This window comes from Xyrauchen texanus, chromosome 23 (assembly GCF_025860055.1).
Source record: "Xyrauchen texanus isolate HMW12.3.18 chromosome 23, RBS_HiC_50CHRs, whole genome shotgun sequence".
NCBI classification, from domain to species: Eukaryota; Metazoa; Chordata; class Actinopteri; order Cypriniformes; family Catostomidae; genus Xyrauchen; species Xyrauchen texanus.
In genome coordinates, this window is record NC_068298.1 from 32,386,190 (window position 1) to 32,412,860 (window position 26,671).

Here is a 26,671-nt window from a genome sequence, read left to right on the forward strand (position 1 = left end):
TCCCGAATCTGCATGGGTACCGGGTAGACTCTGTACCCCGGTACCTCCAGAAATTCTGGTGTCGTAAATCATTTTTTGTTTGAGTACTGACTTTGGTACCGGAGTACCGGTATTTTTGACAACACTACTTTGTGATCCACATCACCTGAAGGTGTTTGGAAAGTTTGAAGTGTCTCCGGACTTTGAGCTGTCTCTTCTTCCTCTCCTCAATCAGACGCGAGCTGTAGTGCTCCTCTCGCGCGTCATCATTGGCTTCATATGATCCCAAGTTGCGTTAAATGAGATCAAATGACTATTCGACAATTTGTCAACAATTCTTTTGTTGTCAACTAATCGTTTCATCCCTAATCTGATTAATTAATCAGTACATCATGTGATTTTAATTGTGTTAATATTTCAATCAATTTACAGCTCTAATTGTAATCTTAAATCTTGGTGTTGAAAATGTCCATGTAATTTGTGAACATTCATTTTCTCCAGGAGAATCCATGAAGTTGGCCTCAGGAGAGTTTGCAGAGGATCCCTGTTCTTCAGTGAAAAGAGGCAACATGGTCCGTGCTGCACGTGCCCTTCTGTCTGCTGTCACTCATCTGCTTGTACTGGCGGACATGGCTGATGTATACCAACTCCTGCTTCAGCTCAAACTGGTGAGACACACGTGCTCTCACTCAAAATACTTTTACACATTTTGAATGTTCAATGAAGATGTGACCTGGAGGGGTTTTGAAAATGTGGAGCGAATGTACCCAACAATTTCTTGATGGCTGCTCCCCATCTCTTTTCAGAGCTCACCTCATACCAACTAGCTGAAGTTTTTTCTGGCATAATATCAGGCATAATATCATCTTTAATACACACAACACTTGTTGGAACTAAAGATAAATCTGGAAAGTAGATGAACTTTTGTTTGAGTTCAGTGAAGTTAATGCCTAGATTTGGAGTGGATTGATATCAAGGTTATTTCGAACCTTCATATCTTGCTCCAGCACTTAGACTTAAGTCCACCGCTGATTTTGGAGTGCGCTTTCATTATCTCTAATCCTCGTCAGTCTCTGGATTTGAGCAACAGCTAAAGCTGATGGGAGTGCCACTGGGAACTGGTTTTGGTCCAGAAGGCTTTTATGCTGCTGGTAATGCATACAAAAAAGGCCTGAGTCTAGACCTATTTACCCACTCGTGGTCTGCGCAGGTGTCAGGGCGTCTATTGCCCCCTGGCTTGAATTGCCCAACTCTGCTTGAACTTCCTCCAACAGTGATTCTGTGCATTGCAGACCCATGGTCTGTGTGTGTGTGTGTGTGTGTGTGTGTGTGTGTGTGTGTGTGTGTGTGTATATATATATATATCCACTAATTGTGACCACAAGGAGGTTACCCCATGTGACTCTACCCTCTCTAGCAACTGAGCCAATTTGGTTGCTTAGGAGACCTGGCTCAAGTCCCTCAGCACACCCTGGATTCGAACTAGCGACTCCATGGGAGGTTATCAGTGTCAATACTCGCTGAGCTACCCATGCCCCAACAAAATGACTTTCTAAAGGAATAGTTCAGCACAAAATGATAGTGTCTCACCATTTTCTTACCCTAATGCTGTCTCAAACTTGCATTACTTTATTTCTGCAGAACACAAACAAAGATATTTTGATGGATATATGATGTGAATATATTCATACAAAGTAGGTCAGAGGCCAACACTTTCAAGCACCAAAAAGGCAAAGACAGAATAAATGTAACCCTTATGGTTGTGTGGTTTAATCAATGTCTTCTGTGATATAAGTTTTGAGTGAGAACAGACTGAAATGTATCTCCTTTACCAAGTACTTCTTATTGAATGAGAGTTGGCAGTGACACTGTCCATGGTTGATTACCGCTAGCACATTTGGCAGAAACGAGCGGATGGCAGAGGGCTCTGTTGGGTCTTAAAGCTGTCTTTTTATGCGGCCAGCTATAACTTTTCGTACAATGGCCGAAACTTGTGTGAGTGGGGTGATGGATAAAACATTTTATGAATAAAAATAGGCAATAGAGTGATGGCAAAAGATTTCTTTGTGTTGTGGAAAATTAATTTGTATTATTTCTCATTATGCTTATTTTCTTTTGTATTCTTTCTTATGAATGAAAATAGCTTTCTGTAAATGAACCAAACATGTTCAAATGCTTAGATAAATAGTTTCCCTTTGTGTAGCTAAGTCAGCTGAAGTTTCTTTATTTGGCCATCTCTGCTAGGGCCAGAGAGGAAAAGGGAGGCAGAGGACACAGCCGAAGAGTGAAAAACATCATATTATTATGGAATGTGCTGAGGAAGACTAGTGTGGATGAAGGATAGATCATTTTAGGACTGGAACCTGTCCTTGTTAGGTGAAGATAGGAGGTTCTATGGTAATTACTTTTTATATTTAGCCAATCATTTAGTTGGTTATTTGCCTTTTGAAAAATGAATATACATGATTGTGTTGGATAAATGTTCTGTAATTTGGAACTAACCTTTTGTAGCTCTCTGAGGTATACTTTGGTAGTAGGAGGGCTACCTGGGCTCGTGAGTAAGAGTAAGGATTTTCTTTGATTACATTTTTACCACTGGAGTGGCCTGATTAATTTTACAGGTGACTTTCCACCACAGTGTCAAAAATGTAACTTTTCCCAAATGGGTTAATAGTTGTATTTGCATTTTTATGGCACATTTGAGCACAACTGTTGCACTGTGTAGCACTGCTGCTGTGAGTCATTCATTATTGTTTACGCTTTGTGCAACAGGTAGGCCTGATTTCATATTTGATTTGTTCAGATTTGGTCGATAGGCTGGTACAAACTAAATTACAGCCACCTTCTCTTTCTGAAAGCAGCAAGCTATTGAATCACAGCTTGTGTACTCCTTGATGCAGCTTAGATAGGTCTTATCACGTTTGTGCACAAAATAATTTCACAATGTTGGCAGGCCTGTGAACGCACTGCTTTCCTCTGAGAGATTCCATTGTAAATGTATGATACTAAGGTGAGTGGATTATTTTTTCAGTGTTGCGATTTTAGATTTTGATGCCAGTTTTTTCAGTTGAAATAATTTATGATGGATGTTTGTCCAAGTGGGAGCAGAAGCCTTCTTGTGGAAGGGTAGGTGCTTTTTTTTTTTTTCTCATTTAATTGTTCTGGGAGCTCAGCTTGAATGATTAAATGAGATTTTAAGTATGGTTGTGTGATCATGAAACACTTTCTTATCTGATTTTGACTAATGTACTAATAATTTGAAATGTATTTGTATATCTAATGAGAATAAACATATATGTAAGGGAAATAATCATAAAGTTGCTCAATATAATTTGAATTTAATTTTATATTGTTTTACTGTTGTGGTTGAATGATGTGCATCCGTTACAATCGAACATAGGTGGATAACTTTCTAGCTCACTAGTTAAACTGCACTAATCTTCTCTCAGCACAATGATTTTATATTGATTCACACCTGGTATCTCTGCTTTTCAATTGTACTGCTGTACAGCCATGGCCAAAAGTATTCTGCGTCAGTTGTTATGGTGTTGATTCACATTGTTTCTAGATTATTGTACAGAGTGATCAGACGCATTTTAAATAATTGCAAAAAGCTTCATTGGCCAAAAAAATTATCTTTATCACAAAAACCCAAATTTAACTTTTTTGGTCCTGGCACAAAATGACCAGCTAACATAATTTCGATAATCATATCAGCAAAACCTGGGAAAGTGTGAACGAGTATTAGTCAGGCGTAATCACTATCATTCTGATTGGATTATAAGAGCAGACTGATTGCTATAAAAGGAGGGAAGTGTTTCCAATCATTGGGTTCCTATTTAGCAATGGTTACCTCTAAAATACTTGCAGCCATCATCGCGTTGCATCAAAATGGCCACATGCAAGGAAGTTGCTGCAAAGAATATTGCACTTGAAAGAACCATTTACCGGATCAGCAAGAACTTCAAGGAGAGAGGTTCAACTGCAGTGAAGAAGGCTTCTGAATGTCCAGCAAGCGCCAGGATCACCACCTCCTGAGGAGTCAGCTACGGAATTGTGTCACCACCAGTGCAGAGCTTGCTCAGTATTGGCAGCAGGTTGGTGTGAGTGCATCTGCATGCACAGTGAGGCAAAGCCTTTTGGACAATGGCCTGGTTTCAGGAAGGGCAGCAAAGAAGCCACTTCTCCAAGAAAAACATCAAGGACAGACTGAAATTCTGCTGGAAGGATTTGACAGCAGAAGACTGGTGCAAAGTTATTTTCTCTGAAGCCCCCTTCTGACTGTTAGGGACATCTGGAAAATTGATAGTCCGGAGAAGAAAAGGTGAATGCTACCATGAGTCCTGTGATGTGCCAACAGTGAAGCATCCTGAGACCATCCATGTGTGGGGTTGCTTTTCATCCAAGGGGGAGTGGGCTCTCTCACAATTCTGCCCAAAAACACTGCCATGAATAAAGAATGCTATCAAACCGTCCTGCAAGAGCAACTTCTCCTAACAATCCAGGAGCAAATTGGTGATGATCAGTGCATTTTCCAGCATGATGAATCACCATGTCACAAGGCAAGAGTGATTGATGAAGTGGCTTTGAAATCATTACATTGAAATGTTGGATCCGTGGCCAGGAAACTCCCCGGATCTTAATACCATTGAGAACCTGTGGTCAATCCTCAAAAGACCGGTGGACAAGCAGAAGCCCACAACTGCAAATTTTGTGACTGTAGGTGGGGCCTACAGAAAGACTGTTCCATATTGTAGAGCACATCCAAACGCGGTTAGCGGGAGACGTGATTGTAAACATGGATGCCGTGTGCAACCGCAAAAGCCGGCAAGTTGCACACGTTCACGTTGATGCAATAACTGTCCTGTTTCATCGAGAGGTTGCTTGAATGCTGTGGCGAGATTAACTTGCACAGACTGTTTATGCTTTGCTCGAGACACATGTGGTTGATGTCGCCGCAAATGAGATATGTTAGTTATCAACTTCAGTGAAACAGAGCCGAGGCACAGCCTTCATCCTGTTCACTTCTCGTTGCACAGGATTTCTGTAGTTTACTGTGAAACAATAATGCTCCAAACAACAGATTTTAGAGACTGTGGTGGGTCTTCAATCTCTGGCCTATTTAAGTCTGACATTTTTATAATTTGTTTAGTTCGATCACAGCTGGGAAAAATAGCGAGCTAGCTAGCATAAAATTTGCATGAATTTATCTGATCCGCAGTTTCTAGTGTACCATCTGGCACTCTGTTTTGTTAAGTTTTGGTCTCGTGTTTAGAGGTCGACCGATATTGTTTTTTTTCAGGCCGATGCCGATCTTTTGAAATCCGGGTCGGCTGATGGCCGATTAATGCTGCCGATTTATTTTGGCCGCTATGTGCTTGTTTTTAACCTCTTATTTGAACCTTTTATTTGAAAGATGTAAATGTAAAAACATATTGTATAAATAATGTATAACAAATATATTAAATAAACAAAGCAGGTGTTACGAACTGCTCTATGACACGAAGGTTGAGACCCAAATGCAGCTTTAATTAAGGGGCAATCCAGACACATAATCCAATATTCAGAGAATCCAAGAGAAGCACAGGCATATCTAGGGATGGGTATCGTTAAGGTTTTAATGGTATTACTATCTTACCGATACTGCTTATCGATCCGGTACTTTAACGGTATTCTTAACGGTTCTTTTTATATATATATATATATATATTTTATTTCAGGAAGGTCTACTAACATTACTGTTCAGGTGTGGTCTAAAGAAATCTAATAAAGTAATCAATTGTAAAATAACACTGCATAGTTTATCATAGATTAATGCTTATTAATGCAGAAGTTATTCATTCAAGAGCTGTAAGTGATGTTCTCTTTGCCTTTTGTTGTTTGATTCGCAGTAATGGCTCAATCGTCACGCTTAATAGACAGCTTCCCTTTAAGACCGAAGTTCAGATCTAATAGGCTCCTGATGCAGCATATTTTCTCCCCAACTATTTCCATAACTACGTCCATTTAAGACATAAACTGTGTTTAAGTGAATTTCCAAGCCGGTCGTTTTGACATATTTTTGTGTATAGTTGATCGTTTAGACGCATGAAACCCAAAGTAGCCTATAGTTTGCTTGTCTCTTTGCGTGTGTGTTTCGAGCTGGGCCGCTTTGGGACCGTATCTCTTGCGCTCTTTTTATTATTAAACGCGTCCCGCAATTTAGCAACAGTAGCATTTTACAACAATCACCGATCGTGCTGATTCTGACGTTAAGTTTGAGTTTTAGGGAGAAATGTCAGTGCACCGCTGTGAAGGGAAGGAAGTTGTGCTAGACAGAATGCGACTTATGTATAAATATTCTTTTTATAATCTTTGGAAGGCAAAATCTAAAATAAAATCAGACTAATAATCACAGATCTAAACCAGGCTACGTTTGAATGTTTAGTTCTGTCACTCATTAAGCTGGGCTCGTGTTGGGCTCGTTTTGTGCTCGCTGTGGCATCGCGTGAGCTGAGTTCTCTCTCTCTCTCTCTCTCTCTCTCTCTCTGACTGCGAATAGCTAAATTGCATCACAGACAAATGGTTTCATATTATTATACATAGAAATGGCTGGCGAGATAAATTTACTTTCTCTTTATAGCAATAAAGAATGTATTTTCTTAATTTCTCCAGTACCGACAGCAGAACCAATAACGTCCGAGCTTACCAAAGCCTATAGCGCGTTGGTATCTTTTTTTATTACTTATTTCTCTGCATTGAGTGACAACCCTCTCAAATATAAGACACACAAACAGAACAAATAAAAGTCTCAGATTCACTGTCTGTAATTGCAAAATTCTTGCTTATTGTGACATGATAGCAACCCTTCTGCTGTGATAATGCAAATTCAACTACGCTATCAATATCCAAAGTAGCCGAACGTCATGTCAACTATCGCGTTTGTCACGTTTTTTCTTGAAGTTGGCAGTAACATATCAAAAGTTTTTAATTAAATCTAAAGAAGTTATACAAATGTAATCCTTACTGTTTTCTCCAAGGAATTTAGCTCACTCCTTAGGCACTGGATGAGGTCTGCTCACTCTGCTGGAAAATGACTCTAGGGGCAGCGTGCGTCGAACACGTGTTCCACAACAACACTAGGCTGCCCACAGATGCGCCTGCCTAATAATCGGCTTGATATGCGTGGATATTGGCCGATGCCGATTATGTAAAAAATGCAAAAAATCGGCCTGTATCTGAATCGGCCGGCCGATTAATCGGTCGACCTCTACTCGTGTTGTTCCACAATTGTTCTATGCAGTTTGTGTTTGTTGTTTTAAATTTGGTTTCATGCATGCTAAGATATGTAATCATTCTTGTCACTGCATGTACCATACTGAAGGCCCTGTATCCATTCCATTCAGATACATGTACCATTGCAGCCCTAGTGCAGATGCTCTAGATATGTTTGGCTCATGTGGGAGATACAGGTTTCCAACCTGTGAGGTTTTCTAATCCCGTTCTCTCTCTTCTTAATAAAAAGGGGAAATGGCCCAGAAAGTAGTGTGCAAGCCTATATTAATGTCTGCTTTGGGCCCGTAGCACAAAAATCTGAGATTTATGCCAGACCAACCAACACAAAATCTAAGCCTACAGGATAAACTTACAAATGATTGTTTCAAATGTCACAGACAAAATGGTATTTCAGTGAGATGTTAAGATTGATATATATATATATATATATATATATATATATATATATATATATATATATATATATATATATATATATATATATATATATATATATTTTTTTTTTTAAAAGGTGCTCTCACTAATGTTTTACACTGGCTGATAGACAGTGCATTCAGAAAGTAGCCTATTTCGACCCCTTCATTTATTTTCACATTTGTTTGTTTCAGCCTTATGCTAAAATGCTTTTTTCCCCACATCAATCTACTCTTAACACCCCATAATGACAAGGCAAAAACAAGATTTTTGGTAACTTTGAAAATGTATTAAAAGTAAAAAAAATTAAATATCACATTGACATAAATATTCAGACCCTTAACTCTGTTTTTGGCTGAAGCACCTTTGGCAGGTATTACAGCCTCAAGTCTATTTTGTATGATGTGACAAGCTGCGCACACCTGGATTTGGGTGTTTTCTGCCATTTCTTATCTGCAGATCCTTTCAACCTCTGACAGGTTGGAAAGGGACCGTCGGTGGACAGCCATTTTCAGGTCTCTCCAGTGATGTTCGATTGGGTTCAATCTGGGCTCTGGCTGGGCCACTCAAGGACATTGACAGAGTGTTCCCTGAGCCACACCTGCATTGTCTTGGATGTGTGGTTAAGGTGTTTGTCCTGTTGGAAGGTGAAACTTTGGCCCAGTCTTAGGTCCTGAGTGCTCTGGACCTTTTTTTCATTAAGGAAATCTATGTATTTTGCTGCTTTCAGCAGTGCTCAACGTTAAGTATTTTTTCACTGGCCCCAACACAAAAATGACACCACCATGGCTTTAAAAAATATGTCAGAAGATAAATATTTATTACATATGTATATAATAAATGTCCCTCAAGGGCCTGTGTAGCTTGCCACCACATCTGGAGTCACAAGTTCGAATTAAAGGTGTGCTTTGTGACTCCAGCCAGGTCTCCTAAGCAACCAAATTGGCCTGGTTGCTAGTGAGGGGAGAGTCACATGGGGTAACTTCCTTTTGGTCACTATTATGTGGTTCGCTCTCGGTGGGGTGTGGTTGTGCGTGGATGCTGCGGAGAATAGCGTGAAACCTCCACATGCACTATGTCTCCGTGGTAACGCACTCAAGCCAGGTGATAAGATGCACGGATTCAGTGACTGTCTCAGACGCGGAGGCAACTGAGATTCGTCGTCCACCACCCAGATTGAGGTGAGTCACTACGCCACCATGAGGACTCAGAGTGCATTGGGAATTGGGCATTCCATATTGGAGAGAAAAAAGTGTGAGTAAAAAATATGTCCCCCAAAATTTAATCACATTTATAATTTGTAAGATCTGCCCTATGCAATCCCAAATATGCGCTTTACATGTATAAATTCATAAATGCATCATATTAACCTCAGCCGTCCTGCCATTTACACGTGCTTTTAAACCAATTGTTCTGTGGAGGAGATAATGTGTTTTTTGTCACCCGTTTAGTCATGCTGTCGTGCATCTTTTGCCCATGTGTATTGTTTTCACAAGAAGGATCAAAGATTTAGTCACTGAGTTAAAGATTTGGTTATTGGCTGAGAGAACAGACTTACTACAAAATTGGTTGTGATGTGTAATATACAGTAGGTAGATATTAGGCCTAATCTGTGAATTAACAATGTGTAAATAACATGAAATCAGACAACACAAACATGACCAACACTGACTGATATACAAAGAACAAAAACAAAAATACCTGTATGGTCCAGAAATGAGACATGTAACCGGTGTTTTATGAGGGTGATGGAGTAGATGGTTTCAAATATTCATCTTCACCCTGCAACTGAACAGCTCTGAAAATAATAGCCTAATAGCCATAGTGATCTTGCTGATTTTCGTATCAAATGCCATTCTCATGTCAAATTAATTAATAAGAAAATGTTTACCTTTTAAAACATTACCTAATTAAATGTATACTTTTTGGATATTGAGCAGCTCGTGATTTCCAGACACGTGTATAACTGGGTTTACAAAGTTTATTACGTCTCATTCGGCACTTCATCTCTAAAGGCGAATTTATGAGAGAAAAAGTGTCTGGTTTTTTTCAGTGGGAATAAAACTAGCGCTCTGTCCCTTTACGAGAGCGTATGCATGTTAAACAATCTTACGCTGCATGGAGAGAGATGATGATGAGACATATGCATGGAGAGACATGGATTTTCAGTCCTATAGAAGGAAACTGTTGATTTCTTGTGTGGATTACTACTTTTCACCAACATGTAAAAACAAAAAATGTGGGGTTTTCACACACTGTGAACACTGAATGTGTGGGAAAACTTAAAATGTTACAAAACACGTTAAATCCCTCTACGAAATTCATTAAAATTGGAAGTACATTATTACTGATGTAATTTTAAATCCCGGAACCGGGATCGTGGATTTTAAGATGTTAAGTGGGGTTTTTTTCCTGCTATTTTCTACACATTGGTAATAGCTGCTGCTAAGACACTTGGAAAAGAGCGAGGACAGTGCTAGGAGAGTGCGCACGGTAACTGACTTGTGCGTGTAAGCGACTGTGTGCATATGTTATATATTTGCTCATCTTTGCAAGATAAATATACTCGCACTCTCTCCTTTGTTAGAAGACTTGTTTCACTCCGTGTCATTTTTGTGCTTTGTTGCTTGTGGTTTGCTTGCATGTTATAAATGCAGCACTGGCCTGATCGGGCAAGTGACAGTTCTAGCAACTGGCCCGAATCTTTCTCACACTGGCCCCCGGGCCATCGGACAGTCCTTATTGTCCTTGTTTACTTTAAACCTGACAAGTTCCCCAGTTCCCGCTGCTGAAGAATACCCCCACAGGATGATGCTACCACCACCATGCTTCACCGGTGGGATGGTATTGCGTAGTTGATGAGCGGTGCCTTGTTTCCTCCAGACATGATGCCTGGAATTGAGGCCAAACAGTTCAATCTTCCTTTCGTCAGAACTTTTTTTTTTTTTTTGCTAATTCCAAGTAGGCTTTCATGTGTTTTGCACTGAGAAGAGGACTCTGTCTGACCACTTTGCCATAAAGCCCAGTTCAGTGGAGTGTTGCAGTAATTGTTGTCCTTCTGCAAGTTTCTCGCATCTCCACACATGATCTCTATAGTAGAGCTCAACCAGAGTGACAATTGGGTTCTTAGTCACATCTATTACAAAGGCCCTCTCCCCTAATTGCTCAGTTTGGTAGATATGGCAGTCAGCTGCAGGAAGAGTCCTGTTTGGTCCAACCTTCCATTTTAAGAATTATGGAGGCCACTGTGCTCTTGGGAACCTTCAGTGCAGCCAACATGTTTTTGTAGCCTTCCCCAGATCTGTGCCTCGACACAATCCTGTCTCTGAGCTTTGCAGACAGTTCCTTTGTCCTCATGGCTTGGTTTTTGCTCTAATATGCATTTTCAGCGGTGAGACCTTATATAGACAGGTGTGTGTGCCTTTCCAAATTATATCCAATCAATTGAATTTTCCACAGATGGATTCCAATTAAAGTTGTAGAAACATCTCAAAGATGATCGAGAGAAATGTGATGCAGCTGAGCTAAATTTTAAGTGTCATAGCAAAGGGTCTAAATACATATGTCAATGTGACATTTGAGTTTTACAGAGATAAAATTAGAAGCTTTTGGCTGGCCATGTGTTCTCAACACAGCTCCATTTCAAATAAGTATTTATTAGACTACTGATATGATTGCATTCATCTCATGTGAATGTACTTGATTTAAAAAAAATTCAAAAGTTTGACAGAGCCTGATATTCGGCGCAGGATTGCGTGCATTGCACACAATTTTAACCATTTCCGCATGTTTCACATCCATAATACGGAAATCCCTGACACATTTATTCTCTGTAACCTGTTGTTAAGAATTAGTACTGTATTTTCCGGACTATAAGCCGCAACTTTTTTCCCACGCTTTGAACCTCGCGGCTTAAACAACGACGCGGCTAATATATGGATTTTTCCCGCTTTCAAATTTTATTTAAAAAAAAAAAATAAACATTCTGTGACGTGCTCAGTTTTTTGGCGGCATGAAGCTTTCATTAGACCAATGAAATTGCCGAACGGGTTAAGGTCAAACAACTTTTTTGTTTACTGTTTAGATTAAATCGAGCGCGCTCAAACTTCCCATCATTCTGATTACGGTAGTCATTTTGTCACCCTCAAGACACGGAGAAATGCATATGATGCAGCTTTCATATGCATATGAAGGCGATTGATCTGGCTGTTGGAAAAGGAAATAGAGCTGCTGCCCGGGAGCTTGTCTTAATGAGTCGATGATAAGACGTTGGAAACAGCAGCGTGAGGAATTGACTCTAAAAGACAACTAAAGCTGAGGCTATTCAACTCCAACACCGAAGGAGATGACTTCAGTGGTTTCATGTGCACAAGAGGAGGAAGATAGTGACCAATGACTTTCTTGCTAGGCTACTGTTTACTGCTAATTTTGTATTTTTTGTTACAAGCCGTGTGTGGCAGCGGGGGCGTGGTCAAGCGCCCCTCCGGGAGAGAAAAGCGGTAAGGGCGCTTACACCTGAGCTAATGTCTAACACCTTTGTCTAATTTCAGTAAGCATGGGGAGAGCGGCATAAAAAGGCAGCTGTGAGAGAGTGAGTGAGTGAGTGACAGACAGACAGACACACGTCAGTCTAGTGTTGGCGCATAGAAGTCCAAGAATTGAGAAACTTTATAAAATTGATTGTAAACATTGCTGTGGCCATTAAAAGCCTTACCTGGAACGTCAAATGCCCTGCTTCACGTGTCCTTCTTGGGAAAAGAAGTTTTCAGCACTTGATGTAAGCGCCCTTACCGCTTTTCTCTCCCGGACGGGCGCTTGACCATGCCCCCGCTGCCACACCGTGTTTCGTTAAAGCCTATTAATTTTGTTACATGCCGTGTTTCGTTTAAGTCTATTAATTTTGTTACAAGTCGTTAAAGCCTGTGTAAAGTTCATTTGTTTCAATGTACCGGTAGGCACCTGCGGCTTATAGACAGGTGCGGCTTATTTATGTTCAAAATAATATTTTTTTTTAAATTCAGTGGGTGCGGCTTATATTCAGGTGTGCTCAATAGTCCGGAAATTACGGTAAATGGAACATTTGCAGATGAACAAATAAAAATAAAAATTCTATGGAGTCATTCTATTGTCTTAAACTGTAATTCTAGCATTAAGTTGCAGTCACAGTGAAATTCCACAGGTAAAGATGGCTTGTGTGGACATAGAGCACGTGTGAAACCAGCAAAAATAAAATTGTTAAACAGCATTTTTTAATGCTGCACTTTATACTTATGAGACTTAAGTTATAAAGAGTTCAGTTTACTCATATATTATATTTGTTCATTGGGAATATTAGATACAAAAAAAACTAGAGGTAAGAATTAATAAAATAACTACCCCATTAGTTTTACGTGTGATTTGTAAAAAATGTCCGTTTTAGTATCTCCCCCTTGTGAGGCATTGTATTGGGAATTCCCCTCTCCCCATTTTCAAAAATGATTTTCAGGCCCTGATTGATTTTGTGTAAAACCTTTTTAATGAGTGCACTTCAACCATTTTTATTGCTTAACCCACAGGTGGAGGAGAGCCTGGTGAAGGTGCGTAATGCATGCACGGAGCAAGATTTGGGCATCCAGTACAAAGCTCTAAAGCCGGAGGTGGACAAACTGAACAAGATGGCAGCCAAGAGGCAGCAGGTATAGTTCAGCCGCTCCTCAGTACCTACCGTTTTCTTTACCTGAAGAGATGTTATATCTAGGGGTGTGACGAGATCTTGTGCCACAAGATATTTTATCGTCGAGGTGAAAAGCTGTCTTGCGATATCAGCATGACTGAATTTGAGGGTAAAATTAGGATAGAAGATGCCCCCACCACATTTAAATCATTTGTGTGGCAGCATTTTGGGTACCCGATGGAAACACTAAACGGCAGAGAATGTGACTAGAAATAACAAGAAAATAGTGCTGTACACCGCTGCTAACATAAGCACTATGCAAAGACACCTACAGAACCACCACACTTTAAAATCCACCAGGTCTGAAGAGACTCATGCAGTACCACCGCTCCCTATAAGCAGTCTGCGCAGGGCACCAACTCACTAGGTGGGCACCATTTTACCCTAGGAGGGCAGCAGAAAGTACTTTGTCCTTACTCGCACTTTATACGTTATTCAAGGACTCGAAAGCAGTTGCGGAACACAGATGATCGCTTCACGCTCATATCTGCGTAGGGCATCAATTTGGCCAACGCCAGCCCCTGATTCATGTGAAATCATACAGGAGAGAAGCCAGTCAGTTGAGTTTGTGGCAGAACCTTTTACAGTGCTAGCATATTGTTCTGTCTTTGATAATTCAAACTCCGAAAGTAGAACTGAAGTGACATTCATTACAAGATAATTAGTTAAAACATTTCAAAATGCACCTGCATTTTTTTGCATTTTGTGACTTTCAGTTGAATTAGGGATGGGCAGATCGATACTAAAGTATCCATACTTCTGATACTGATGTGGTATCAAGAATAGTGATATTATTTAGATAACATGAATATTAATGTATCTCAGAAGTTTCAAAGTGGAAAAGAACAATTATGTGAGCAAATTGTTGCATTTGTTCATATCATTGAACTATTATTTCTTTGGCTCGATGCTCAGAAATACTAAAATACACCAGCAGACAGACAGGGATCACACTTTAAGTCACAGCGCTCATTCAAAGAGAGAGCAGTGCTTTCCTGAGGTAATGAACAGATAGATAGATATAGGTATATAAACAGCATCTGGAGTTATTCACACTATAATGACAAGTAATGACAAACCTAGACATGACATGTGTCATAATGGGCTTGTGTGACCACTTTTACAGGTTTATTTAAATTCAGAGGTGTTAAAACATCGATAATGATTTTTAATCCTCAATAAATGATACCCTCATGACAACTACCCATGGATTTAATGTAGTAATATTGTATTAACCATGATTATAAACCACGACTGTAGTGACTGTTTTTAATTAATACATTTTGGCAGTAACCAAGGTTTTGATACAATTAACTATAGTTTTGCTACAGCATTACTGTAGTATCCATATTGTAACTTGCTTTTGGTAATAGTAGCCATATAATAATATCTATGGTTAATTTTGAGGTTTTATATGTGGCTTATACTCATTTTAAAAAGGAAAACAAAGTAGCCTAATAATTTTCTGCTTAAGCCTATAAATATATAACAAATTGAAGTGATAATTTGTTAGAAATTTTATCCAAAGAATTCGTTAAAATACTGGCCAAGTACTTGGTATCGGATCGCCCATCCCCAAGTCGAATAAAAGACCAGTCGTGCGTGCGCACGCGCGGGTGTGTGTGATATCGTCTCTTTCTCGTGAACCCAGTATCGTCTCGTGAAATGGGTGTATCGTCTCGTGAGATGGGTGTATCGTCACACCCCTAGTTATATCATTCAGTTATGCACTGACATCAAATGCCATTACATCTTCCACCCACATGTGCAGTGAAGAGCTTTGTACCTCTGGTTGATTTTATGAGTATAAGCATGAACAAACTTCTTAATACTGGTCGGGGAGTGGAAAACAAGAATGGGTTGGAGCAGCTTGAGTGACAAAATCCATTAAAATGATATGAGAATTCAGTCTTAGGGATTTTTTGGGCATATCGAGTTAAACCGTTGTCAACAGTGATGGATTTCTGGATGAATTTTCCAGGTGAACTCACTGACTAATTGTTTTGCTATTGAGAAGAGATTATAGTATTTTGATGATGCTAATTATTTATGTGTGCATATAGAGTGAAGCTGTTCATTTGATATTTATTCAGTGTGATTTCCCCCTCTGCTTAGGTGGGTTCTTCTAAGTTTATAATTTGAATCAGTCAGCAGACACTCCTTCCAAGGAGCAAATTGCTCCTATTCATTTTGTTCTTTTTTTTTTCTTCAACATTCTATATGAAAAAAGTTTTAGCTCCTTAACTCTTTCCCCGCCAGTGTTTTTAAAAAAAAGTTGCCAGCCACCGCCAGGGTTTTTGACGATTTTCGCTAAACTTTAATGGCCCGCAGAATATTTTCTTCCATGAATATATGAAGATGCTATATATCAAAATAAAGATCTGGGCCTCTGCTTTTAGGCAAAAAAAACCGATTTTATTTTATCTTCATTTGTTCTTTTTTATTGCGACTTGAACAGAGGTAGGTTTTGTCAAAAACAACATTTCAGACAAAAAGCTGAGAAAAAGGCATGTTTATGTCTGATATTTTGAGCTTCTCATACTCCACTTCTTCATGTTTGAGACGATCGCAGTCTGTTTCTTTGATGAAAGAGTTGCGTACTCTTTCAAAACGTGCAGGGGTCTTCCTTACCGTATAACACCTAAAACACGGAAACCCGAAAAATTCTGTGTTTGGCGGGGAAGCGTTTTTTCATAAAACATGGAAAATTCCGTGTTTGGCGGGGAAAGAGTTAAAGAGGTCATTTTTGTTTGGAAAACGCATTGATCGTGTGAAACTATGCTGCAGATTGCCAGGCTGTGCTTTAATGATCTGATTATGAACATGTGTAGACCCTTGGGGGTGAAGAGGATTTGCTCTATCAAAATGCTTCAATGTTCTTACTATGACAGGTCTTTAACATCACCCCTGAACCCTCCCTATTTCCCTCTATATGACAGGAGCTCAAGGACGTCCATCACAAAGACCAAATGGCAGCGGCCCGCGGCGTCCTGCAGAGGAACGTTCCAATGCTGTATACAGCCTCGCATGCCTGCCTGCAGCATCCAGACGTGGCCGCATACAAGGCCAACCGCGACCTCATCTACAAGCAGCTGCAGCATGCTGTCTCTGGCATATCTAATGCAGCTCAGGCTACCAGCAGTGAGGACTCCAGTTTCTCCCACCCTGCAGGTGGAGGAGAGCTGGCCTACGCCCTTAACAACTTTGATGTAAGTAGTGTTTCCTACAGGATTTCTTTTTTTTTTTACCATGCTAAACCATAATCAATGCTATTTTTTCCATCATATCTGTTTTAATTGCAATTATTAGAACTCAAACTTAAATGTTACAAATCAAATAGTTTTTTTTTACCATGTTATCATATGAACAACCAGTTCATGTTTTTCAAATTTGCATTTTTAAAGGAGTAGTTCACCCAAGTTTCTGTTGTCATTTACTCACCTTCATGTCATAACACATATGACTTTGTTTTTCATGGAACACAAAAGGAGATCTTGAGCAAAATGCTGGCCTCAGTCACTATTCACTTTAATTGCTTAGAGAAAAGTTAGGGTAAAATTAGACTTACAATACCATAATTTTCACACCGGTGCAGTGTTCATGTTCAAACCAACTAACACTGGTATTACCGCTGGCTGGACACTAAGTGGTACTATGGGGTAATTTTCATTAAACAATAGCCTGCACAATAACATAAGGCAGGGGGCCTGGGTAGCTCAGCGAATATTGAGGCTGACTACCACCCCTGCAGTCACAAGTTTGAATCCAGGGTGTGCTGAGTGACTCCAGCCAGGTCTCCTAAGCAACTAAATCAGGGCTCTACAGTGTGAGAATTTAACTCTCATTTGCCCTTAAAATAGATATGTGTGAAGTGGAAAAATTATTTATTTGCACACTGTGTGATTTAAAGATTACAACCGTAATCTATTCCCCATTGCTTTTGCTTTAAAAATTTAATTTGTTTAAACATGAAAAACTTAAAATACAATTCTAAATTCAAATTGCACTCTAAACGAAATGAAAAAAGAAATAAAAAATAACAGTGATTAAAAATCTTATAACCACCTCCCAAAATCCAAACATTTACCGTTTCCAACGGCCCATTTGCCATCACGCAAGCATCAGTCAACAACGCCAGGTGAAAAATTACTAACTGCATACAAATTAAGAACTAAAGACAATTATAACGGTAAAGATAATTATAATAATCATTACAATAAATAAGCCTATTAAATTCCCTCGTGTTCCCAAAAAATGCTGCCAAATGTGTTCTTATCAAATTTGTGTTTGTATTGCGTTTGTTACAGTTATTGCTGCCTAAAGAAAAGAAAATAGAACTCAATTTTAGGTTCAAAGTCTTGTATTACTTTATGATTTAATCATTTTCATCTTTGTTTCTTTAATACAAAGATACCTGTAAATATTAGTGAACCTGCAGAGTTGCGTTCACAATGTGTATGAGTGTACTGCTCCGTCACAGTACCTTACGAGATGAATGGAGATCATTTGCAGCATTCTCATAGATAACATTATTCTTGCAAGCAGTTTTCAGTTGAATGAAACGGATAAAGGATTGATAAGTCTTTACATGCGCTTGTTTCACGAGACATGGTCCCGTTGTATGCCTCTGAAAAAACAGTCAATCCAACATGAGCATTGATGGCTTTTCTTTTGTCTGTCCTTAAAAATATTATAAAGTGTTTCTTCAAGCGCATCTTTTTGACTAACAGCATTTCTTGTCATGTGTCTCTCGAGATGTCTTACAGGTCACCCACCTGTTGCGGGTCAATTAACAAAATTACTCTCGCATGAAATACATTTGAACGAGGAGCTTGTGAACTGGATTGAGTCTCATTTTGCGGGTGCTATATCACATCCTGGGTGCACTTAAAGAATATTCATAAAATCACTTGTAGAAAATGCTCTTAAGAGCTAAGATCAATAGTTATTGGGAAGGGAGGCCCAGAACTCTATGAATGTGCATGTCTTGGAGAAGCGCTTTCATTGCACTCGTGAACAGCATAGCTCACTGCGCACATATATTAAATCAGATGTGTATCTGCAGCTGTCAACTGTTCAAAATATAATCACGTTTCGTCACGTCCTTCTTTGTGTTTAATGCCTTGTAATAAATCACTCTGAGAAGTCTTACAGGTCACCTTCCACAGTAGCTGGTACATCAGCAAAATGTCGCTGTCCTTTTCTGCATATTGCAGCGCCGTTTTGTTATCCATTCTGCATAACGCGGCGGCACATTACAGCTTATCGCGGCCCGTTTGTGGCTGGCCCGCTCGGTTCTCCCGATGGCCAGTCCGCCCCTGCACAATGAGCCATGTGATAAAATGGGCGGATTTACTCTCAGAAGCGGAGGCAACTGAGACTTGTCCTCCCCCACCCGGATTGAGGGAAGTAACCACAAAACCATGAGGATCTACTAAGTAGTGGAAATTGGGCATTCCAAATTAGGAGAAAGGGGGATAAAAAAAATTACACAAAGCAGCTTGCTTTCCAACTTTTAACTTTTTTTTTACATTTATGTTTACTAAAAATCCATATGAAACTGGTAAAAAAATGCAATTAAAATGTGTGTTCAACTTTTTGAAAGATGGCTTTTCAACAGTTATGAAGGGCAACATCTCTTTGGCAACAAACCTATTTCATCTGTGCATTCTCTCCATCATGGGCTACCAGTCGGATATTTTGTTGTCCGGGCAAATATATCACTTACTCTGGGTTGTTACATTTATAATTTATAAAAATGCATTTCTGGGTTAACACAATGTGCACCCAACAAATTTAATCTGAATGTATAAAAATGTCCTCTGAAGCACAGCAACTATTGAACGGTCATGAGATTTGTGATTGAAACTGTTTACTCGCAGGTCTTGACATTTTTAACTGCCCCATCCTTCAATAACTGTTTCTTTCCAAACCTTGAATCATATTGTGACTGGTTAAAGCAATCCACGCTTATATGAGCTGTGAACGCATACAATGCATGCTGAAATGTTTTGAATACGCAAGCGTAATAGAGTCTATGGTGATGTTGGTTGCTTCAACGGGCCAAAGAAGAGACACTGGTCTTTACATCTCAGATCTTCCGTGTTTGTTTGCATGTGTTTCTCCCAGTGGTAGCAGCAGAATGAAATTAGTTTTTTAAAAGTTGCGCTTGTACCATTCTTAAAACGTGCTGGAAATGCATTAAAACAATTAAAGATGTCCATATAGTGCATGTGTACAAAAGTCTAACCACTAAAAAATAGCACAGATGGGTGCAAACGCCTTCAAAACAGCACAGCTGTGGTGACGTCACTCTTCTTACATTTAATATATAATTTACTGGTTTTAAATTTATAATTTGAAAAAATAAATTACATCTTTTCAAAGGTCAAAGGGTTCAACATTGATATCCGATCTCTATTTCACGATAGCAATGCTCCAGAAACAGCAATTTAGTTATTTGTTCCAGGAGTTCAAATGAAAACATGCAAAACGGGACTTCATACATTTGTTATGAAAACACGATCGCCAGATGAATCCAGTTCGCCACACTTGGGTCAATTGTCCATGACAAGTGTTCATTGAAAAACATCCTATAGCAATTTTTGTCCATAAGTGATAAATCTGAGAAATATTTGTAGGATATTTGGTACTGATGAATTTACAGTTAACTTGCCCGTCTTCTAACACCAACATATGTAAGGGAATTTAGGGTCTTGAAATATGTGAGCTATGAACTAAATTAAACTGCCCTTATTGTACATTATTAGGTAATGAAATGTATAATGGAATTAGTCGCGTTCGACAACCGTCATAAATTAGATAAATGACAAATAACTAGATTAATTCTGAATAAATTCTCCACCATTAGAATCGTAATACAACATCTCGTTGTATCCACTCACAATTTCTACTGTAATTCGCTTTAATAAGTGAATTATGATTAATTCACTTATCGGAGTGATCTTATTCTCATGGTTTATTGAAAATAATATCACACATATTTAGGTACAGCGTTGAAGCGAAGTCTTTTAGAAACAGTGATGAGATTATTTATCAAAGTATACTTTAAAGTATACAAAGTATACATTACTAGATCTAAGTGTAGTCATTCATTTTGAATACAGGCAAACTTTATTGTTATTTTAAACATAAATCTAATCTAACACATATATACATAAGACAGGTTAGTGAGAAGAGTGACAGCATGTGAAATAAATGATCAATACAGTGAAAATGAACTTTATGGAGTGTTGACAATGTCTTAAGAACCATTTAACCATATTTGAGTCTCAGATTAATAACATTGATTTGCTATCAGATTACCCAAGTATTTAACAAATACACCAGCACTTTGAGCACAATATTGGAGATGTACTTGTGTGTAGTGGTGTTTTCTTGCGTTCTTTGTGTTGCTTGGTTCTTGGCTCTTGGTCAAGTTTGTTCCGTCGATGTTTTGGACCTCTGTAAGATCGGATGGTTATTGTCTGTATGAGTGGTGAGGTTGGCTTTGAAGCAAGGCCTCTCATGGGTGTGTGAACCGTAGAGAGTGACGAGCTTCCTCGGGACTTCGAGTCTGAACTGAAATTGTCCGCATCCAGAATTGACTTTTCAGAGTCGCATGGTCAACTGGGCTGTCTTTTCCTTTTTGTTTCAGATTCTTTTACAAAATTCCCAACCAAAATAGTGCATTTTTAATCATTAACTTTATATCTTGCAAATGGTACAATGAGACATGATATTCGTTGTCATCAGCTTCTCTATGTAACCAAGCAAACCGTTGCATACCAAGCATGACATTCTTTCATGGATATTGTATTTGTAGGTAACAAAACATGAAAATCTCTGGTTACAAATCATACTGGTTAATTAATTGGTTATACAACATGGATAAAACTTTACACACATTTTAAAGAGATATATCAGGCTATAATCATTCATTTGTCAGTTATACAAGTTACCACAGTTCAAAGCAATTGTCAGAATTGCCTAGTAAGCTAATAGACTAATAAGTAGTATTTAAGGCTGTAACGATATGCAATATGAAATCGAAATCGCGATACGCAGGTCCACGATCCTGTATCGCGATGTGAGAAGGCAGAATCGCGATCGACACACCCCTTCCAACTCCCAGATTTATCCTTCCTGTCCAGATCCAATGCTACCACATCTTTAAATTACTATTAGTATTATTTGAAGTTAACGTTATAAAATACGTAGACCTACACCACAAAAATAGTTGAGGATAAATTAAAATAAATAAATGTAATTTTATCTGTAAGCGTCCTCCAATTGCATGTGCTACCTTAACCTTTTTCATGTGACGCGTCACGCGAGCTAGTTGAAGACCGTGAGGAAACATGGCAACAAACCCAGACATCGCGGACCCTCCTAATACTTTTAAGTCAGCAGTATGGCAACATTTCGGCTACCCGGTGGAGAACAAGGATGGCAATCGTGTTGTCGACAAGACCCACACAATTTGCCGTAAGTGTTTCAAGAAGCTTCCCCAACCGGCCGGCAACACAACCAACATGCAGATGCATATCTTAAGGCACCATCCCGACATCAGTTTAGCTCGTCCACAGAAAAAAACCCAACAGCAGCAGCCTACACTGCCTAGTTTATTCCAAGCGAAGTTTCCAGCCAATTCAGATCGAGCACAAAAAATTACTGATGCAATTGGAATTTTGATGTCACTGGATATGCGCCCCTTTTCGGTAGTTGAAAACGAGGGATTCAAGTATTTACTTAGTGTGCTCGAGCCCCGTTATGCATTACCAAGCCGGGCGCATTTCTCTCAAAATGTGCTACCAAAACTTCTGGAGAAAACAAACGCTAAGGTGGAGGAAGGGTTGAGTACTGCTGAATCCATCGCAATCACCACCGATGGATGGACGTCCCGTCCAACAGACAGCTATATGACCATAACCGCACACTATATTACGGCTGATTGGCAAATAGCAAACCCCGTCCTCCAAACACGCCCTGTGTATGAGAGCCATACAAGCGACCATTTATCGGAAATACTTAAGAGGCTGTGATAGATTGGAAAATCAGCAGAAAAAACGTTCCCGTGACAACAGACAACGCCAGAAATATTGCCAATGCTGTCGAAGCGGCCGGATTTTCACCGCATATACGATGCTTTGCTCACACTGTTAATCTGGCTGCGCAGAGAGGGATAGGCATTCACCACATGTCCCGACTCCTCGGCAGAGTGAGGAAAGTGGTCACGTTTTTCCACCGCAGCACAACAGCTGCAGCTGTGTTGAAGGAGAAACAGGTGATGCTACAGCTGCCCTTACACAAGCTGGTCCAGGATGTGGCTACTAGGTGGAACTCAAGCCACGACATGCTCGAACGCTACCTTGAGCAGCAGGCTGCTGTTTTCTCTACATTAACAGACAAGAGTGTCAAGAAGAACATTAAAGACATCGTCACTCTGTCTGATGATGATGTGAAACTAGCTGAGGACGTGGTGCAGGTTCTTAAACCTTTGAAAACTGTGACTACCCTCATGAGCACTGAGCAGATGCCAACTATTTCAATGATCGTGCCATTGAAACACAGAATCCTGGCCTCCATGAAGCACAGTGTCTCTGACTCAACAGTAGTGAAAGACATCAAAGCTGCTATTGCACATGACTTTGAGGACAGATACCCTGATTCGGATAGGGCACTAATTCAGTTTCTTCATATGAGCACTGTACTTGACCCCGTTTCAAATCTCTACCTTTCCTTGATGAGACCACCCATGACACAATCTTCAAGAGTCTGACTGAGAGAATTCTGGAAGATTGTTCACAGACTGTTCAGGTATTTGATTGTTTAAATATTAGTATATTAAATAAAGTGCTGTGTAAATCAGTTAGGCCTATTTAATTAAAGTCAGTATTTATTTTAAAGTCAGTATTTAAATATAGTCAGATAAAAAATACTTTATTAAACTAACTTTATTCATGTAATTGTCCTGGATTTCATATCCTCCATTGTATCTAACATTATGTTGCAATTGTTCACAGACTGTTCAGGTATTTGATTGTTTTAATATTAATATATTAAAAAAAAGTGCTGTGTAAATCAGTTAGGCTTATTTAATTAAAGTCAGTATTTAAATATAGTCAGATAATAAATACTTAACTTTATTAAACTAACTTTATTTGTGTAATTGTCCTGGATTTCATATCCTCCATTGTATCTAACATTATGTTGCAATTGTGTAATGGATTTTGTCTGTTAGGCCCAGACTTCAACGGAAGAGCAATCAGAGACAGCCTCAAACTGCAGTAACTGTCCTCCTCCAGCCAAAAGAGCACCAATGATGGCTGAACTGTTTGGAGACTTCTTTCCAATGGAACAGGCATCGTCATCATCCAAGCCTTTGTCTGCAGTGGTGGATGAGGAGGTGCAGCATTACAGAGCAGTGCAGAGCCTCTCATTGGAGTCAAATCCACTTATGTGGTGGAAGGACAACCAGAACCAGTTCCCCCATTTAGCCAAGTTGGCTAAAATGTACCTTGGAATCCCAGCCACATCTGTCCCTAGTGAGAGAGTGTTTTCCACTGCAGGGGACATTGTCACAGCACAGAGAGCAAGCCTCTCACCAGACAATGTGGACATGATGGTGTTTCTGAAGAAGAATTTTCAACTCCCTTAAATCAAATCCACAACGAGTTTGGTTTTCTTAAGAGAAAGTTGTTTATTTGTTTAATGTTTGTTTACTTGATTTGTGGTTTACAGCACAGACAGTAAGCCTCAGTTACCTCAGTGTGAAAAAACAGAAACCATTTAATTTTCTTTGTAAATGTAAGATTGATTGAAGAAGACTTTTCAACATGCTTGAATCATCTCCTCTATGGACTTTAGTTCTGTTTGTTTTTCAACAGTATTTTGTTACAAAGAAAACAGAAGTGTTATAGCTTTGGCTATATAATTTAATTTACTTAGGTATATTGTTAATAATTTGCATAGTTAATATTGTTATTTGGTGTTCAGTTTATACAGGTTTTTCAAATGTTATTTAATAAAAATATATATTTTTCCTCAAAATATCTTTTGAACTGTTTTGTCCCCACCCCTCTGCCGCCCCGCCCCGCCATCCCATATCGAGGTTTGTATCGTATCGTGGGTCAAAAATCGTGATACGAACCGAATCGTGGGTTTGGTGTATCGTTACAGCCCTAGTAGTATTGTATAAATTGTGGAATTGAATGCATTATGTACATTTTAGAAGGTTAAATCGGTAAAGTACTGTGACTGTGTAGAATGTTCCTGGATTAAGATGAAATGTGTTGGTAAATTTGAGTCTTGCAAATCTGATGGTCTTTTGGAAACCTTTCAAAGAGAAGTCTGCTTTAATTCTGTGTGGAAGTTCAGAAGGTCATGCTGAGGGGCCTTTCTGACCAGTGACCCTTTTTGCTTTAAATTAAGTTGTTAAATTAAGAGTGTCTTGACCATTTTATTGTCCAAAGACGGGCCATCATTAGGAAGTTGAAACTTGGTCTGTTAATTTATGATGCTGAGGAATTCAAGGATTAAAAAGGTTGGGTTTTTCCTAGATTTAAATCATGTCATTTCAATTCTTCTGCATGTATAATCCAGCATATTGATATATTTTCCATTGTTTACGTGATATCTCGCCTCGATCTTCAACAATCTATTCAATCTGAGCAGCATTCATGTTGTAAAACTGTATATTATCTTATATATTAGAGTGTCATAAACAAAATGAGTGTCTCCAAAGTCTATTTTTAAAAATGGGGTGTAGTTTTATTCATAATTGCCAAGCCATGCAATCAGAATTTGTGCCGTCTTGAAAGGTGGAGCCTTAATTTTACTCTGTATGGTTCCAGCGATTTTACAGAGAAAAAAGTTTGCTGGAACCTAATTTTTTGTTAGATCATCTTCAAATTTGAAACATAACTTCTTTAGACGTGTGGCTTTGAGAACATTGTATTTCTGGGTTGTCTTGGTACTTTTATTATTTATTTTTTTAGACTTCTCTAACTTAAAAAAATAACAACATATATTAATTCTTAATCTTGGGAAATAATGCCCAAAGTGTCTCAAAAGATACTACAACCGTGTCCAGTAAATAAAACCATTTAAGTTCAGGTATGTTATTTTCATTGTGTACAAAAAGGGGGTTTATATCAACAGGTTAAATAAAGGCACTTTTTCTTTTAAGGAAGACATTTTCAGTTCTAATTCTTACAGTATGTTTTTAACATTTGATTCCACAAGTCATAAGAGTTCTTCTCAAGCATATATGGTTGTATTGTTTTCATCATATCTGATTTATATGTTGAATATCTTGAAATGGCGGTGAGTGTGTAATGACCGTGTTGTAAAGCGAAGTGCTGCAAAAGCATGTGAACCAAGCATTGCACCATTGTGGTACTCAAAATATTTTCCTAAGGTTGGCAGGTCTGAAGTTGTGTGAGGGGTTTTATTACATCTGTTTAAAATGGATATGTGCATATTAGCAGATGGTATGTATGATATTTGTTTTATTAATATTTGCCTTTTTATTTTTTGACAAGAGAGTTCAAAGTTACAGGGAACTGTTGAGTAGACTGAGGAAGAATGAAACATTAGGAGCTCAAACGCATCTGCTCCATGGTTTGGAAATTTTCCGATATTAGAATTCTTTATTTTGGTCACACATTATACACACAGTTCTCTTACGAGAGGTTCTCTCGTATTGCGTAAGCTAGCTTACGCTACGGGAAAGATTAATCTTTTCTGAGATATTGAAGCCAAAAAATTATCCTTAATTTTGTATCCATTGTCAACGCAGTGCAGCAACTGCATACCTTGAGCGGGCTAGCTAGCGAGCTCATAGGTTGCTCTGCGGCAACTGCTGCAGCCTATAGACGAACTTGAGTGAACTTGCGCCCAATAACAGGCGCCACGCTGTCACTGCATCAAAGCCCGCCAAAATGGCCGTGGCTAGAGTGCATATAAGCGTAAGTTCAGTAGGCTGGAACCCTGATTTTCATCTATTCAGCGAAGCTCTTCGCATCTCTGAACTGCAGAAGCCGCGTGCCGCTCGAGGGGCATCTAGCAAGCTTGGACAGCGTCGAAGAAGCCGGCCGTCTTCGCCACCTTCAGCCGTCCTGCGAGCTACGCCATCCGGCGACGTATCCTTTTAGAGCAAGCAAGTTCCTCAGCTGAACTTCACAAAAAGAGCAACGAGCGTCTTTTTAAGATGCCTCGCACCACCTGCGCCTCATGCGGCGCCCCTCTCAGCGCCGGAGACCGCCACCTCATCTGCGCTCTCTGCCT

At 39.3% G+C, this 26,671-nt stretch overlaps 1 protein-coding gene across 1 annotated transcript in view; it reads left to right on the forward strand.

The window, feature by feature from the left end:
* Positions 1-26,671, forward strand: part of LOC127617290 (catenin alpha-1-like) — a 178,240-nt gene that overhangs the window by 20,784 nt on the left and 130,785 nt on the right. Inside the window, exons 4-6 of the mRNA XM_052089243.1 lie at positions 481-647; positions 13,224-13,343; positions 16,321-16,590. Of these exons, the coding sequence (XP_051945203.1) occupies positions 481-647; positions 13,224-13,343; positions 16,321-16,590 (557 nt within the window). The remainder of the gene's footprint in view (positions 1-480; positions 648-13,223; positions 13,344-16,320; positions 16,591-26,671) is intronic.